The sequence below is a fragment of the Schistocerca serialis genome, chromosome 7 (assembly GCF_023864345.2).
Source record: "Schistocerca serialis cubense isolate TAMUIC-IGC-003099 chromosome 7, iqSchSeri2.2, whole genome shotgun sequence".
Taxonomy (NCBI): Eukaryota; Metazoa; Arthropoda; class Insecta; order Orthoptera; family Acrididae; genus Schistocerca; species Schistocerca serialis.
In genome coordinates this window covers 121,348,212-121,365,460 of record NC_064644.1, presented here as the reverse complement: position 1 = coordinate 121,365,460, position 17,249 = coordinate 121,348,212, and the positions used below count along the sequence as shown (strand labels likewise).

General features: G+C 35.1%; 1 protein-coding gene across 1 annotated transcript in view; it reads right to left on the bottom strand.

Moving 5' to 3' along the window:
• Positions 1 to 8,888: 8,888 nt before the first annotated feature.
• Positions 8,889 to 17,249, bottom strand: part of LOC126412920 (SH2 domain-containing adapter protein B) — a 133,362-nt gene continuing 125,001 nt past the window's right edge. The window contains exons 12-13 of the mRNA XM_050082809.1: positions 15,726 to 15,845; positions 8,889 to 11,588 (exon numbers count right to left, since the gene is read on the bottom strand). Coding sequence (XP_049938766.1) covers positions 11,399 to 11,588; positions 15,726 to 15,845 — 310 coding nt within the window. The 3' untranslated portion in view covers positions 8,889 to 11,398. The remainder of the gene's footprint in view (positions 11,589 to 15,725; positions 15,846 to 17,249) is intronic.

Here is a 17,249-nt window from a genome sequence, read left to right as displayed (position 1 = left end):
AGAGAAACAGAGATATGATCTTATTTAAGTTGAAAAAGCAGAGAAATCTACAACACGGTATTTACAACTTTAAAATAATCCACCAGAATGTACAGGGTTTGAGCAATAAATATGAACAATTAGATGTGTTTATAAATGAAACTATGCCTGATGTGCTTGCTATTAGTAAACACTGGTTATATGATGCCAAATTAGAACTTTTGTAACCTCTAAACATGGTACTAGCCAATAAGTTTTGCAGATCTTCTATCAGAGGAGGGGGTGTGATTTTAATTCTGTAAATGTAAGTAAATATTCATTATAAGGGACAATTGAATTATGTACAGCATGTATAAAGATACCAAATGATGAAATTTGTGTTATATGTTTATATAGACCATCAGGTGGAAACTTTACAAAGTTTTGTGATATGATAGAGAATGCTTTAATATCACACCTGAATAAGTTAGCAGGTAAGTTACACACTAGACTATTCAAGTATACTCTGCTTGAATATATTGAAAGATACCCAATAAACACTGCAACCAGGGAGACTGAAACATTCCAGTCTGCAATAGATAACATAATCACTGGTATTCATGTTTATGATCTGACATCTTCTGTTATTATAAGTGCTTTGTCAGACCACCACACAGCAGAACTAGATGTGAACATGAAAAACGTTGCTACACACAGTTGCTACAGATATATTAGGAAGAATACAGACCAAATTAGAACACATTTGAATAACATGCTAAGGAATGTGGATTGGAACAGTATTCTAATAACACTTTATAGTTATGGCAAACTCTCGAGTGAACTATACTACATTCTCAACCAAGCCTACCCATTAATAAAAAAGAGAATTCAGTCGCATGCTGTAACCTGAAACTGGATATCAAGTTCAGTCATTGAGGCTAGAGAAAAACTAAGATGCTACGAATATGCTTTGTTAAATGACTTGAGCAATAAAAAATTAAAAGAAGAATTAAAAAAGTATCAGAAATACTGTATAGACACTCCTAATTTCTGAAAAACAGAAACATTTTGGAAGTGTCATTCAAAACACAAATAATATTTTCAAAACATCATTGTCACTAGTAAATAGAGAAATAGCTAAATCTGGGAAACATACAACTGAAAATCACCTGCTGGTAAATGGCACAATAGAAACTGATCAGAATAAGGTAGCAGATCTATTTAACAATTACTTTGCTTCTGTTGGCTCCAGCATAAACAATTGGCTTACAAATCACAAATACAAATTCAGAGGAACACCAGTGTCAGGAAGTATATTTTTGACACCAACAAGTAAACAAGAAATAATTAAAATAGTGAGTAGCTTGAAGAATTCCCATGCAGAAGGATATGATGGACTTAGTCTGGACACTCTTAAGAAACATAAAATTGCATCACCTTTATCAGCAATTATCATCTTTCATATGAAAGATGGTCTATTTCCAGATGAGTTGAAAACTGATAAAGTTGTGCCTATTTTTTAAAAAGGAAACAGAAACCTAGTAGAAAACTTTGAACCCATATCCGTTCTTCCAATAATATCCAAAATCTTTGAGAAAGTTATATACATAAGAATCTGGAACTTCCTGGTAAGCAAAAATGTGATTTCTAAGGAGCAGTGGGGGTTTGTCAATGGGAACATCCACCATTACAGCAGCATCCAACTTAATTGAAGATGTCACTCAAGTAATAGATAATACAGAACATGTATGTGGCATTTTTCTAGACTTACAAAAAGCATTTGACTGTGTTGATATGAACACATTGCTGGACAAACTGTGGAACTATGGCATTCGAAGCACAGCCAGGACCACTTCTTGTCTTTATTATTTATGTTATTGATTATCTTGTATGCAGATGATATAATGTTAATATGCCACAATCCAAGCTATTCGCAGCTCGAAGTGGAATCCAACACTGCAGCAGGCATAATTCTGCAGTATTTTAATAAAAACAAACTAAAATTAAACACAAATGAATCTGTCTATATTGAATTTGATCTTGGGAGGCAAAAAACTCATGAAAACCAAATTTTAATAGGTGACGAATACATTAAAAAAGAATGCTCAATCAAATTTCTTGGCCTGACACTTAATTCAGAGTTAAACTGGTCTGATCATGTGCATGCAAAAAGCTATCTGCGACCATATATGCCCTAAGAAAACTGACACCTTTTTGTTACATTACCACTCTGAGGCAAATATATTTTGCACTATTTGAATGCCATCTAATCTATGGGATAGAGGTTTGGGGATCCAGTAGTAAAGGTAATATGAAAAGTGTGCTTATCCTACAAAAGAAGGCACTTAGAATTATGGGAAAAAATGTGCCAGGGAGTCCTGCAGATATTTGTTTAAAGAATTTAAAATACTAGGGTATTTCGGAAAGTAAAGATACACTGTATGCCAGAGGAACAGAAGAGTTTTGGTGAGCAAGTTTGCAACACTGGTGCTAACCTTGAACTGTTAGCTTCCTCCTTGCAGTCGTTCGGCAATTGAACGTTGCTTCTGGTTGGAGTAGGTCGTGTTTAAAATGGCTGCGCTGATTCAGAATCCCGCCAAATGTGAAGTACGCTCCATCATACGTTTTCTTCATCAAAAGATCAGCGACCAGCAGATATTCACAAAGAAATTGTTTTTGTTTATGGGAACATTATGAATCGAAAAAATGTAACGAAATGGTGTCATCATTTCTCTGAAGGTAGGACCGATGTCCATGACGAACAAAGAACAGGTCGGCCATCTGTGATCTCTGATGCCCTTCTTCGGAGAATGGAGCAAGCAATTTGTGCAAATAGACGTCTCACATTGAACAAATTCCATCAGATCATAACGGACGTGTCAATGACAACTCTTTATGATGTTGTGACCGTCAAGTTAGGGTACAGGAAATTGTGTGCATGCTGGGTTCCAAAACTGTTAACGGAAGAATACAAAAAGAAAAGGATGGGCTTTGCACTCGACTTCCTCACACACTATGCTGAAGCAGATGATGAGTTCCTTGATCACATTGTGACAGGTGATGAGACATGGGTTTATCACCATACACCTGAATCCAAGCAACAATCAATGCAATGGTGCCATTCGAATTCATCAAAATCCAAGAAATGCAAAACGTCGATTTCAGCAAAGAAAATCATAGCTTCTGTTTTTTGGGACAGACAAAGCACTCTTCTGTTGGAATTTATGCCTTCTGGAACGACAATTAATGCTGCTGCATATTGCCAGACTTTGAAACGTCTTCGAAGGGCAATTCAAAACAAACTCAGGGGAATGCCGACAAGTGGAGTCCCCTTGCTTCATGACAACGCTCGGCCTCACACAGCGCTCGTAACCAAAGCACTACTCAAACAATTCAAATGGGACGTATTGGACCATCCACCATACAGCCTGGACCTTATACCCACCAACTTTTGTATCTTCCGTTACCTGAAGTCACATCTTGGTGGAAAATCATTCCACAACAATGAAGAGATCAAAGATGAAGTTGAAATGTGGTTCCGACAACAGGTGGCAACCTTCTATGACTGTGGGATACAAAAGCTTGTGCACCAACTTAACAAATTTTGGATAATGGGGGTGATTATGTCGAAAAGTAACAAATAATCCAGTTAATAAGATGCAACTGACATTTTCTAAATAAATGTTCTATTTAAGGACTGCGAGCCATTGTATCTTTACTTTTCTAAATGCCCTCGTACTAACTGTTCATAACCTGTATGTACTTAAGATAATCATTATGGCAGTAAACAGTAACAAAACACTTAATAAAGAAATACATGATCACAACACTAGAGGCTGAGAGAGACCCCACAACATCTCTCATAGGACAACACTTTATGAGAAAAGCCCTCACTATGCAGACATAAAACTACAGAATTGGTTCCATCCTAATATCTCCAAATTGCCCATTACAGAGCTAAAAAAGAAATTAAAATTATGGCTCTTAAACAATCCTGAGTATTCAATAGATGAGATTCTAGATTTAGTACACTCATATGATGGAAGACCATCTATCTAAAAATATATGAATCTCAGATCTTAGACTGTGTCACAAACTGTAAATATTTGAATCTGAGATCTGAAGACTGTGTCACAAACTGTAAATTCTTTAATTTATGTATTGCAATAGCAAATTGTTTTTATGTACAGTCCATACATGTAACATTGTTATCTCAACTAAATTTAGAAAAAGTTGTGTAGATAATAATTCCAGGCAATGATAAGTAACTCTAGTAGGTAAGGTACTGTAGTAAAAGACAGACTGTTACTTACCATAAAGACGACACATTAAACTGCAGATAGGCACAATTAAGAGAAGTGGAATCCATTACTGAAGCAGGCATAATTCTGCAGTATTTTAATGAAAACAAACTAAAATTAAACACAAATAATTCTGTCTGTATTGAATTTGATCTTGGGAGGCAAAAAACTCATGAAAACTAAAATTTGGTGGGTGATGAATACATTAAAAAAGAATACTCGACCAAATTTCTTGGCCTGATACTTGATACAGAGTTAAAATGCTTTTGGCCACAGCCTTCATCAGAAAAATAGGAATACACTCCATTTGTACTGCCTGGCATTTCCATTGTTTGATTCTAAATCTCAAATTATTTGTGATTTATCACTATTTGTTTCTTTATCTATCCATAAATTTCTTTTTCTATCCATAAATTCCATACAGTTCTCAGCCCCACAGAAAAATCAGGTGCTACAGTTACTTTACAGAACTTCAGTAGGATTTATTTTTGAATTTTTCTTCTCAGTAGTATGCAAAAATAATTGAAGGCATTCAGTTTCTTCTCTATTTGTTTGCTGCACATGTGATGTCATAGCTACAGTAAGCACTTGACAAAGTGGACTTGTTTTATGATCTGATTATTTATATCAGTTTTAAATCTTACCTCTTCAGCATGCCTTGCTTGACAATAACTCCTGGGGATAAGACCTTCAGTGAAGTTTTTAAAAATAGGAGAGGGATATTGATAGGAATGAAACTGCGAGAGTGGATCATACGTCATGCTTGGGCAGCTGACTTGGTAAGAGCATTGCTCACAAAGGGTAAGGTACTGGGTTTGATTCCCATGCATGTAGAAAATTATAAGCATGAAAAAAATACTGTTTTTATGTGTCTTTCAGTCACTGTTGCACTATTTATTAAATATGACCCAGCAGCATATGCCACAGTTGGAAAGTAGAAGAATGTTAGCGTTCTTAAATTGAGAAAGAAACTAAAACACAGTTGATGTTTATTGTTAATCTCTTATATTCAGGTATATGAAAAATCACAAGAATATGCTAAAATACATCCTGTGTCTCTCTGTCTTCTGTCATTTTTTTTACAGAATGCTCTGTCCATGAGGACGAGAAGGTACACAGTTTCTGAATTACAGAATGCACTGAATGATAGTTAAACATAACAATACAGTAATCTTCCAATAATAAGAAAACAACCCTGTAAAAGTTTTATAATATACGTACATATAGTAACTAAACATGTAGCAAACACAACTGTGTCTAAATCTAATATTGCACATATTGACAAGATATAAATGGCATCTTCCTGTCAAAATTATCACAACCACTTACATAACAAAATAAAATTTAATCTATTGCACTTTCATTTTTACATGAGCAGTGATGACAGAAGATATTAGTTCCAAGTCTTAAGTTGCAGTGCCATTCTTACCTAACTTCAGTGCAGAATACCTGTTTTATTTAACAATGCTTTTTATATTAGATGGGATATTTCAGTAATGGATGTGCATAACTATGCCTGTAAGCCACTGTTTTTATTGGATCTGGCCACTTTAGAGTTCCTATTGTGCAGTCAGTTACAAAGAAATGGAAGCACCAGTCATATCAACACCAATATAATGAAAATATCTTCTCAGACATAGATTGAACAAAGATTGAACAAGTAATCCAGGTAACTTGATAACTTGTTTCTGCTTAATATAACATGCTAAGTTATTAAACATAACAGGAATTACAGTGAAATACTGACTCACAAGTTTGGAACTGGCAATTTGTGTGATGAAATTCAGACAATTGTTGGGCAGCTACATAACTATTCACGATGATGAGCATTTTTTCTGAATCAAACCAAATTCTGTTATTTCACAGCATAGCATTTCAAAAATTCTTGTCATTAATTTTATACATTAAACAGATTCCATACTGAAGCTAGGAATTACATTATCCAATACTAATTTTTACTGTTATTTTGATTGTGTAAACTAGGTCTTTGTATTAAATGCTACTATTTGACTACTGTAGCAAAGATTCACATATATAAAATAATGTAAACATGAACCTCAAAACTGAACAGTAATTCGTGTTCAACATATGCAGTATGTCTGTCACATGTATTTAAATTTCTTCAAAGCATACTATTTCAAAAATTTTCTTAGAAATATTTGGCACTCAAGATCAGGAAGAACATAAATATCATTGTAGTATTTAAAAAATACACTTAGACACAATGAAACAGCACCAGTTATGCACATCTAATGTTAAAAATGTATCAGCAGGTAGTATTATTTAGCTCATCATCATAAATTTATCTGATTGTGCTAATGTAATTTTGAGAACATAAGATAATAAAAATACAATGGTAAATAATTTAATTTTGAATTGTTTTGAATTTCAAGTGGTTGATAATCATATTGTGAAAAATAGTTTATTAGTCATACAAAATGTAGCACACAGTTTTAAACTGGACATTAGTTTCCATTTTTGTTTGTATCAAGTTGCATAATAGTTTCAAAGATGCTGCAGGCAAATTTTTTTAATGATTGAAAAATGACTGCAATTATTTATCAGACACACACTAATATTTTTGGAGACAACTCATTACAGTATTGGTATCCTATTTTCAGATTCCTAATAACAATGACAGACAGAAAGAGCTCTGTTCAAGAAATCTACAGATTCACCATTTAAAATCCTAGTTGGTTTAGTACACCAAGATTAGTCTTTCTCTGGTGTGGATCTGAAAAGCAGACACACAAATGAATCTGATCATTGCTACTGAAGTTAGTTTGAGTAAGCCAGTCTCCTTACAGCAGCTGAGGGTAGATGTTTGTAAGTTAGCATTTTTCTTATCTGAAACATTTAATTTATGCATGAAAGAAAACCCCCTTGAATTTGACAGCCTTATGCTCACATGCACAATAAGCTTAGCCTTTTTCCACAATGCAGTAACATTTGTGTGAGTCACTGTTTCTTTGGAGATACAAAGTAAATTTTCTGTGTTACATTTCTCAATAAATGGAGGATGCGGTTGTTATCACTTTGTAAGAATTTACACACCATGTTATTTATAAGCCATCAAAATAAAGTAGAGGTACTATAAAGTTTATTTAGGAAAGTGTGATGAAATTTGTCTGAAATCAGCACTACAATGGAATGAAGTAAAGAGATTAAGTGTATTGCTGTGTGCAATGATAAATTGAATTTTTGTTATTGAGTGACACTTCTAATCACATGCAGCATTATTCAGATTCTATACCAATTGTCATGTGTTAAATATTTGTTAATTTTATTACTGATCCTGGTGAATAACAGTATCATCACATCATCAAATCATTTTAGTTAAGCATTCTTCTCAAATAGAAGTTACTGTCCTATTTCTAACAATTTTGGCTTACGTGAAAACCAGCCAAGAGGAAAACAGGGGTAAAGGACCAGAAAAACAACAGAAAATTGATGCATCTGGGGTGAAGCTATGTTGTATGATGCACAGCATTTGATAGAATATGATGGAATACTCACTTGTCTCTCACATTCCAACTGAGAAATATCTAATAATATTACTGAATATGCATTTAAATCAAAATTGTATCAATGTATGATAAATGGGGCTTTCTTCTAATCTTTCTTTTCTTAAATAAATGGAGGAAAGTATGTGGTGGTGGAAGTAAGTTAGATAATGATGCTGTCTTTCTGTTATCAGATTACTGTTTCAATTGAAAGAAAATATTAATATGCAAAGGTGGAAAAATATAGGCTATTGTCCCAGCCAGTCTCTTCTCAATTAATATGATGTAATGAACTTTGGTCCTCCTGTATCTCCCAGTAAAATAACACACGTAAATGGATTACACTCTTTTTAGAAGATTTCTGTCTCTCACATACGTGTTCACATTATCATTTGTATGTCAGCCGTGGGTGCGAAGTATTCAATTTTGACACTACGTTGCAGCAAATAACATATATATAATGTAAAAGCTACATTACACAAGTAATTGTTTAAAATCACATCTGTGCACATTCAATGGAAATTCATGGTGAGAAAAAGATAGGAAGACTTTATGCCAAAAACACAGTCAGAACTTATTATTCGTGTATTTATCTAGTCAATTCAATTCAGTACTCATCATTTGTCATATTGATACAGCTGAATAATTGTAAGAATTATCTTAAAATTATATTTGATATATAATTTGCTGCATGATTGTTGCCTTTAATTTTATACTGCTCTTCCATTCTGATTTTGCTGCACATTTTGAGAATTTAATTAGAGAAGTGCACCTGGAATAGAAATAACTAAGTTGTCAAGGTTTTCAAAAAATGCGGCACAAAGAAAGCTTCCTTCTGAGACAGGAATATTCTGTATGCATATTGTCCAAAATTTGTATTAATTTAATATGGAGTGCTGAATGTTTTCACCCAAAAAGCTTATTTATAGAGAACAATGGGGTTCAACAAACTTTATTTGTTATATTTTAAGATATGAAATGTGTGCTACATGTGGCATGAAAAGCTAAAATGCTGGAGGAACTACTTCTTGTGACTCCTTTTAGGCAATCATATCATCAGTGGCCTATTATCCTACTACATTGTGAAAATGTGACATCAACCCAAAGAAGGTGTCTTGATTCCTCAAACATTATCAGACTCATTTTATTCACTTAAATCATGGCATGACATTTTCAATCATAATGTTCTTTCTAACAAGTCATTTATTTAGTTAGTTATTACTAAGTCTTATGAATGGTAACTTGTGTAATATTCTAAACTGTATTCATTTTGTATTAGTTATTTTCCTTCACACAACATTCAATACAAATATAAATGTCTATCAACAAAGAAACTAATATTGCACTTTCATTCAGTTATTTCTGACTCCTCTTCAGTATGGAGAACTTGTAGTTGAGGTAACTCTGAGAATGATGTTCTCTTCTAACAAACTAACAATAACTTACCTAATAGCTAACTTATGTCTCTACACTTTCTTTTTGTGTTTCATTGTGATGGTAAAAGTAAGCCTGATTTTCATTCCGCTGACAGAGATCTGTCTTCTAGATTTTCTGATTCTCTGTGTGAAATGCAACTTTTTCCACAAGATTAGGTAACAAGCATTTTTATTTTCACAGATTTTTGCGACAATTTTTCATGTATAGTATGTAGATCTTTCTCTGAGATGCACTGAACAATGTTGACAGCTTAATCAAATACACAAATTATTAACAGAAGCAGTTGTTTTGAATGGAAGCCCTATAGTTTTGGTCCTACAGTAACTACATTTACAATATGAGACTCAGCTTTACAGTTTGCGTGTCTGTGCAGTTACTCATATTGGGCTTGTTACCACAGATTGCAGTTATAGTTCAGTTTGTACTTTGGCTGGCAAGTGAAACGTATACAAAACTATGCATTATGCACTGACAATGTTTACAGTAGGTATTACACACAGACATATGCAACAGATGCTACACAAAATAATCAGTATCAGCGTAATTCTTTGATTTTAAAATAATACAGTAATATGAGTAATTTAAATTATTGACATTTTTATAATCAATTTTTCTTTTACTGCCAAACGTAAAGCTGTTCAACAGTCAACAAAAACAATCAGAATTTTTCACAGTTTTTATAAAAAGTTCTACATACATGTCTCCCAATCTGAGAGGTGAAAGTTTGGAGGGGGAAGCTCTAAATTTCATTCAGTCTCATTGACATTATGGACTTTTGGTACCAAGTATGTATACAAAAGTAGAATGAATTTAATAAAAACTTTTGCCCACTTCATTAAATAGGTAGCCTAGTTTACAGATATATTATTACATTGTAGGAGGAAGTAAAAGTGGCAGGTGACCTGTTCGCAATTACATTACAGGGCCACTGGAAATGTCACAAACTACTTCGCTGTCACTGGTAGCTTGCAGTTGTCTGCATTAACAAAAGGACGGTAAGACAGACTGGTGGACGGATGGCTGTGAACTGAGCATACTTTGAAGGGCATACACTGTAATAAAATGGGGCTCTCAATGAATTAAAGCATGTAACTCATTTATTTTATAGAATTTCTAGCATGAAAACTGAAAGGATGCAAGGAAAAGAAAGGGAAAATTAATTTTTTTTGTATTACAGAAGGAAGTAAGAGTTTTTGAATTTTCAAATAAATGTAGGTATTAAATATACTAAAAGTAAGGAAATTTACTAAGAGAAGACATTCTCATAACACAAAAACATATAGAGTGAAGCAGGAAATAAGACAAGGCTCATCAGAACGGGGTAAGCACAGTTTTTTGTCACACATCCAATGGCTGATGTTGACAACAGACAAGAATACTACCAGTTTCAGATACACAAAAAATATTTGTTAACATAATATGAAAGACAGAATTTGCCAATAGGATTATTCTAGTATCTTCAACATAAGAATCAAGATGCATCTGCCATATTTCTCGGTTACATGGCTCTCGTAACTGCCTTAATAGTACTACAATTGAAATATAATCTTCCCATCTTCAAAATAAACACTGTTTCTCCTCATACATACAGAAAATGAGATCACAGCAACAACAAATATAAACATCCTATTCTAGCTAAGAAATATAGTTCAGCAACTACTGTTTTATGTTCTGTGTCGATAGATATCTGTATGTATAATAAAATTCTTCACAGCTACTCTTTGGCTTGGAATGTTCCACATGACAACTATCTACATGGACTCCTATTTTACAGGCATTGCACAATGGGTTTAAATCTACTAAAAAGCTATACAAGTTATAAAACATTATTAGTGTCAAAATTATAATCACTGCACTGTTCATGTAATGGCATATCCAGACTTTTCTCTTTTGTCTGTTGCTTGAAGGTATCTCATCTGGGTAAAAAGAAAAAAAAATCTGACCATTTTCTTCCAGAATTTCTGTCAACCTTTTTGAAATAATGGCTCCAGAATTAATTCAACATGACCATACAGCAGCAGTTGAAAGATGACTTTTCCCTCAGGTCAAGGTAACTGATTTACACCTGCAGTTTATGAGTTAGTAGGTAAGACATTCAGTGTTCTGAATGATACCCACTTTCTTCATACACAGCAATAGCAGCATCCGATGAAGTCACAAGTCCTGCCGCAGTATGATCCACGGCGGACTGGAGAGTAGCTAGAGCAATTGTTCTATCACTGGATGCAGTAAGCACATATGCTCTGCTCCTCTGATTGGTAATTGGTTGACTGTGTAGTGCTGAATCATCTCAGGAATATTGTCAAATGGTTTGCTGAACTGGCCGAGGATGAATTTGCCTGATTCTTTGTTTTGCTGGATACGCATGTGCATAAATCCACGGGCACCCCTGGAATAAAAAAAAATTAAAAATGAGTATTTGTTGGGGGAAGGGCTTATGGGCACTCAGTGTCAAGATTATCAGTGGAATATTTCTTATCAATAGAACTACAGTACTGTCTACAAAGTTTTTGGACATGTGCATTGATCATAATTTGAGCTGGAGAGACCACGTCATATACCTATCCCAAAAACTCAATTCTTCTGAGAATAATTTCTAGAGTTTGTAGCACAGAATGTGCAAGATTAGTGTATTTTGCTTATTCCCATTCTACTGTATCATATGGAATAATGTTCTGGGGCTTGAGAGACTTTTTAAATTACAGGAAAGACCCATTACAAATATTACATACAGCTCTCCACATAAACTTTGCAGGCACTTATCTATGTAGTTAAAGATACTTACAGTGCCATCTTTGTGCATATTCAAAAAGAGTATTGTCTACAAAAACACACATCAGTAGTTTATATATAAATTCAGATTTCCATAACTACAATAGATGCATCATTAAGAATCAGCATGTACAAAGAGCAAGAAACACACAGACTCAAAAACATCTCAGTCATTACGGAATAAAGCTGTGTAATGCCGTACCAATTTGTATCAAGGAAATTTAGGTTGAGGGAAAATTTAAGACAGAAATAAAAAAAAGTACTTGTTGAATAAATGTTTTTATAATGTGGAAGTATATTATGAATCACTAAATCGCTAACAAACACTTATTTTTCTTCACTGTCATTTCAATAATGCTGTTCTCATTGGAAATTTTATATTTTGTTTGCATATCCTTTCAGCTATAAATGATGTGATAAATGTATTTTCCAAAGTGCACTGCACGAATGTCAACTAATTATTTATTTATTCATGGATGTTGTGTAAGACCAATGCATTATTTTCTTGTGTCTTTTTGTAACACACTGCCTGTGCATTAATTTTATATTTTTAGTATCGCTTGAAGGGCACTAATAAACTAAACCAAACCAAACCTCTTAACTGCTTTTCCCCTTTTTGGAAGAAATACAGCTATTGATTTAATTCTGACTGTTTTTGGGCAGTCAAGAATACAATTTATCTATCATTTAGTTTATTTAGTTTGCTTTAGATAACTCACACTAAAGATCTCCATATTAGCTGTTGTTCTATCACATAAGTGAACAGGAGAAATTAAATAAAAACCAGTTACCCCTTGAAGAAAATTAACTGATGAGCCAAAACTTCGTGACCACTGCCCACAGTGAGACTGAATGTCATCTGGCAGCAATATGGGCACTTGACACAATAAGAAAAAGCATCCAAGTAGAGTAGAGATGAGAGGAGAATTATTCTAGCAATAATATGGGCCACAAATGAGAAATCCCAGGCATAAGCCACTTTCACAATGGGCAGATTGTTATGGCCCTATCCCTGGGAATGAGTATCTCAGAAATAGTCAAGTTGGTTGACTCTTCATGTTATATTGTCATGAGGACCTACAGAAAGTAGCTGAAGGATGGTAAAATCATGAGTAGGCAATGAGGTGTTGGATACCCAAGCCAATTCACAGAAAGTGAAGGTCAGAACCTTTCCCATTCTGTAAAACGTGATTTGCAATGATCTATTGATAATCCGATGAGAGTTTGCAATACTGGTGCATGCATATGCATTTTAGAGCACACTGTTCAGTGCACACTGTTGACCAGTATGTTGCCCCAACAACATCATCAATTATGATAGCAGTGGCCACAGGAGCATGAAGGCTGGATCATGAATCATGTCATTTATTTATTTTTTATTTATTTATTTGGCTGGATGAATCACATTTCTTGTTACACCAAGTTTTTAGTTGTATACAGATATAATGTAATCCACATGTATGGCTGATCAAAACATACACCACAACATGGACAAAGACTGGTGGAAGCAGTGTTAAAACGTGGGGGGATGTTTACTTGGGTTTCCATGGAACCTAAGGTAGTAATCAAAGGCACCGTGACATATGTAGATACAATGGACCACTTGCATTCCTTCAGGCTTGGTGTCTTCTTCAATGGCAGTAGCACCTTCAAGGAAGATAACTGTCCATGTCACAAGGGAAGAATCATGCTACAGTCATTTGTGGCATGTGATAGTGAACTTATGTTGATGTGTCAGCTGCCAAATGTGCCTGATCTGAACCCGATGGCACATATCTGGAACACTATCAGTTGCCAACTCTGCACCCACAAATCATCAGCTCCTGGTTTATGGAAATTTTATGATCTCTGCATGGCATATGGTGCCACGTACCTCTGGAAAACCTACCTAGGACATGTTGAATGTATGTCATGCAGGATCACTGCTGTATTGTGTTCAAAAGGCGGACCAACCAGCTATTAATGAGGTGTTCATCTGTGTGTATGATAAGGTCATTAATCATCTGTAAGAATGTTACATTCCCTTATGGTTTAAGGACTCAGATTCCTTCTCTTCCTGAGAAACTGTTCTAAATGCTAGAAAAATTATGGAATTATTTTGAGTTCAGTTTCCATACTTTCATAGTTTTTTTCATAGTATAGTTATGCTGCAATTCAATATTCTCTTTGTTGTTCTGTTGTTGCTATTTTTGTTAGCTACACTGTTATAGTGTGGACATGTTCATGTGACAGTCAGTCACAAGCGAAAACAAATGAGGACTTAGACTGCTGTGAGGAGAGGAGTAGTGCTGCTGAACAAGCCCTGCATGCCTCACACAGGACTGGAAGCCTACATTCAGATTTGTGCTCCTATGAAAGCAACACTGGTGTGTGGTTGACAGTGACTGTTAATCATTCTTGGGATTGAAGAAGTTGTACTTGATCACTGTGATGGACCTTGAGTAGATTCATTTCAAAATAAGGAAACAATGATCAATGAGCAACACAAAGCAAAAAGTAACAATATATTCAGTAATGGCTACCATAATTATTTGCTAAGGTTGGGAATGTCATGATGAAGATAATATGGGCCCAACATCTATCAATACCTTACGCAACAGTAATTCAACCGCACCCTTCATAAAATTGCCATATTAAAGCATCCACACAATAGCAAATGGTCTATGTACATGAAGACAGTCTGGAGTACTGGTACTACTTCAGTTTTCGGAAGTTATCCATTGTCTGATGTCCATTCATGAATGTTTGTAAGTGAAAAATGTATATGATATTTATCTGTACAAGCAGATTTTTTACTTTCTGTCATAGATGCATCTATTAATATTTATTTCTTCATTCTTTTCCCATGACACTAGCAGATAACTTCCAAGTGATATAAGGAGAAACATATAATTTCATAAACAGACAGACTAAGACAGACATAACATCTATGTTTTGACTGTATTGAGAACTTGAGGCTTAATTTGAAAGAACATAAATTAATTTCAGAATAAAAAACAGGTTCACATTTTACAGGCATATAACTGATCAAGTATGAAGCTGACATGATACTTTTACTTCATATTGCAACAAACTGCATAAGTGGAAATAATGGTGATCCCTATATGGTCAGATAATGAATATGGTGTCCTTGGCGTGCACTACAACATGCAATGTAACTATTTTCAGTTCAGTGACTGAGGATTGTTCAGTGAGCAATGGAGAGATGCACAATTGGAATTAGGCCAACCGAAGAGACAGGAGAACAAAGAAGTGGATCAAGAAACATACTTGAGTGGGAGGCTGTAATGAAATTTAAAGGATGATGGTTGGGATATGTAATCACATGAATGGATAGCATACTGGCCAAGGGAAACCCTTGCTGGATTAAAAAAAAAGTGAAGAACAAAATCATGATCCAATTTGGTGAAGGATGCTAGAAAACATTCAGGAGGAAAATGAATGCATATGGCTGATGTCCATAAGGAAAGATAAATCTTAAGTAAGCATTTCAGATAGGTGACTGGTGGAGGAGGGGGGCGGGGGGGGGGGGGGGGGGAGGAGGAGGAAAGCAGAATAAGGATCAAAGATATGAAAAGCACATCCATAGCATATTCGTACTGATAGAAATTTGGAGTAACAACGCTGAAAATGATAACAGAACATTACTGTTTATTGAGATCACTGATTAGGTGGCGGTGTGTTACTTATTATGTTGTTTCTCCACAGAAAAACCATGTGTTTTTCCTTAAGTGGTAGTTGATAGGAGACTTACTTCAGTGACAGTGAATAGTCGTGTCTGGCTGACTCGCTGTTGCGCACCAAGTATGAGCCCTCACGGAGGACTCTGAGGACATTCTCAGCCTCCACTCTGGACAAGGCACCATGGTACCACCTGTCACAAAATAACAAGATCAGGGCTTAAATATCAGTTATAACAAATAAATTCTTAAGTAACTGCAGCAAATATATTGCGTCTGCAGCAGTACTGAAACTTATATTATAGGCCATTTAGTTTGAGCAGAGTAGGTATAATATTGAACTCAAGTCTGGAAAACACGCTATTTACATACCAGGCCAAAAAAACCTATAAAATAATCAGTTCTCATCTCCCATACATGGTGGTTGAACCAGTGTCAATGTTTTACTTTTGTGTTCATTATTTCCTCTTCTCTTTCTATAATGTTGGCTTGATAGTTATGTACTCCTTCCACCTTTAAGTTTTCCCTTCTTTGCTTACTAAAGACTTGACATCTGAGCTCTTTGTAATAACACAGCTGCTTCTGTTGCATTCACATAATTCATGCAATTAAGGTAATACATTTAAAATAATGAGAGAGTGTTAGGCCAGGAGTCTGTAACATAAAAGTGCAACTATTTTATACTGCTTGTTGTTTCAGTATGTTGTTATTGATGACTTAACAGAAAAAAGCCCATTATCATATAGTTTGGATCCTGGGACATGTGACCCACATGCACTTCCACACATGTCATAAAATTGAATGTCTGGAAACCACCTTATACATGTAAAACTTTTTCATGCTTTATCAGCATAACTACAAGTTCTTAACAGATAAAAGAGCATGACTGTCACATGCCCCAGAATCCAAACTTTGATAATGGGCTGTTTTTTGTTAGGTTGTCAATATTAACATATTAAAATGCCCAGTTGAAAAGGAGTCCTACACTGTAGCAGCACTGTGTGTGTTCCTAGTGGGTTAATTTGTTTCTGAGCATTGTACGATGATATTCTGAGTTGCACAAGCAGAGTATGGCTTCATGGCAATTTCCTCATTTCTGAAGAGTTGTTCTGCAGTTTGTTGCACGATGGATTCCTCCCACTCAGCACAAAGACCAGTTATCCTATTTCTTTGCATCCACAGATCTTTCAAAGTACGAGAAGATGGTGGGAATGGGTGTTCGCCTCACCCTTCAGTTGAAAGACATGGATCATGGAATGGATTACATTGTTCAGATGGTGCTATATGATGAAATGTGGTGTCACCACTTCGACCCTGCCTCCAAATGGATGAGTATGGCATGGTGCAGTCCTTGCTCCCCTCATATAAAAAATACCCACTCTCTCCTGAAGGTTAGAAAAGTGCTGCTCAGTTTCTTTTTCAACGAAGAAGAACCTCAACTCATTGACTGAATAACAAGGAGTGCAACAGTCAACAGTGTGTGGTAATGCAACATGTTGCTGAAGCTCGAACAGGCCAGCAAGAAAAATTGCAGAGGCAGGCTCTCAAATGGAACTGTGCTTCTCCAGGATAATGCTAAGTAACATGTGATAAAGATG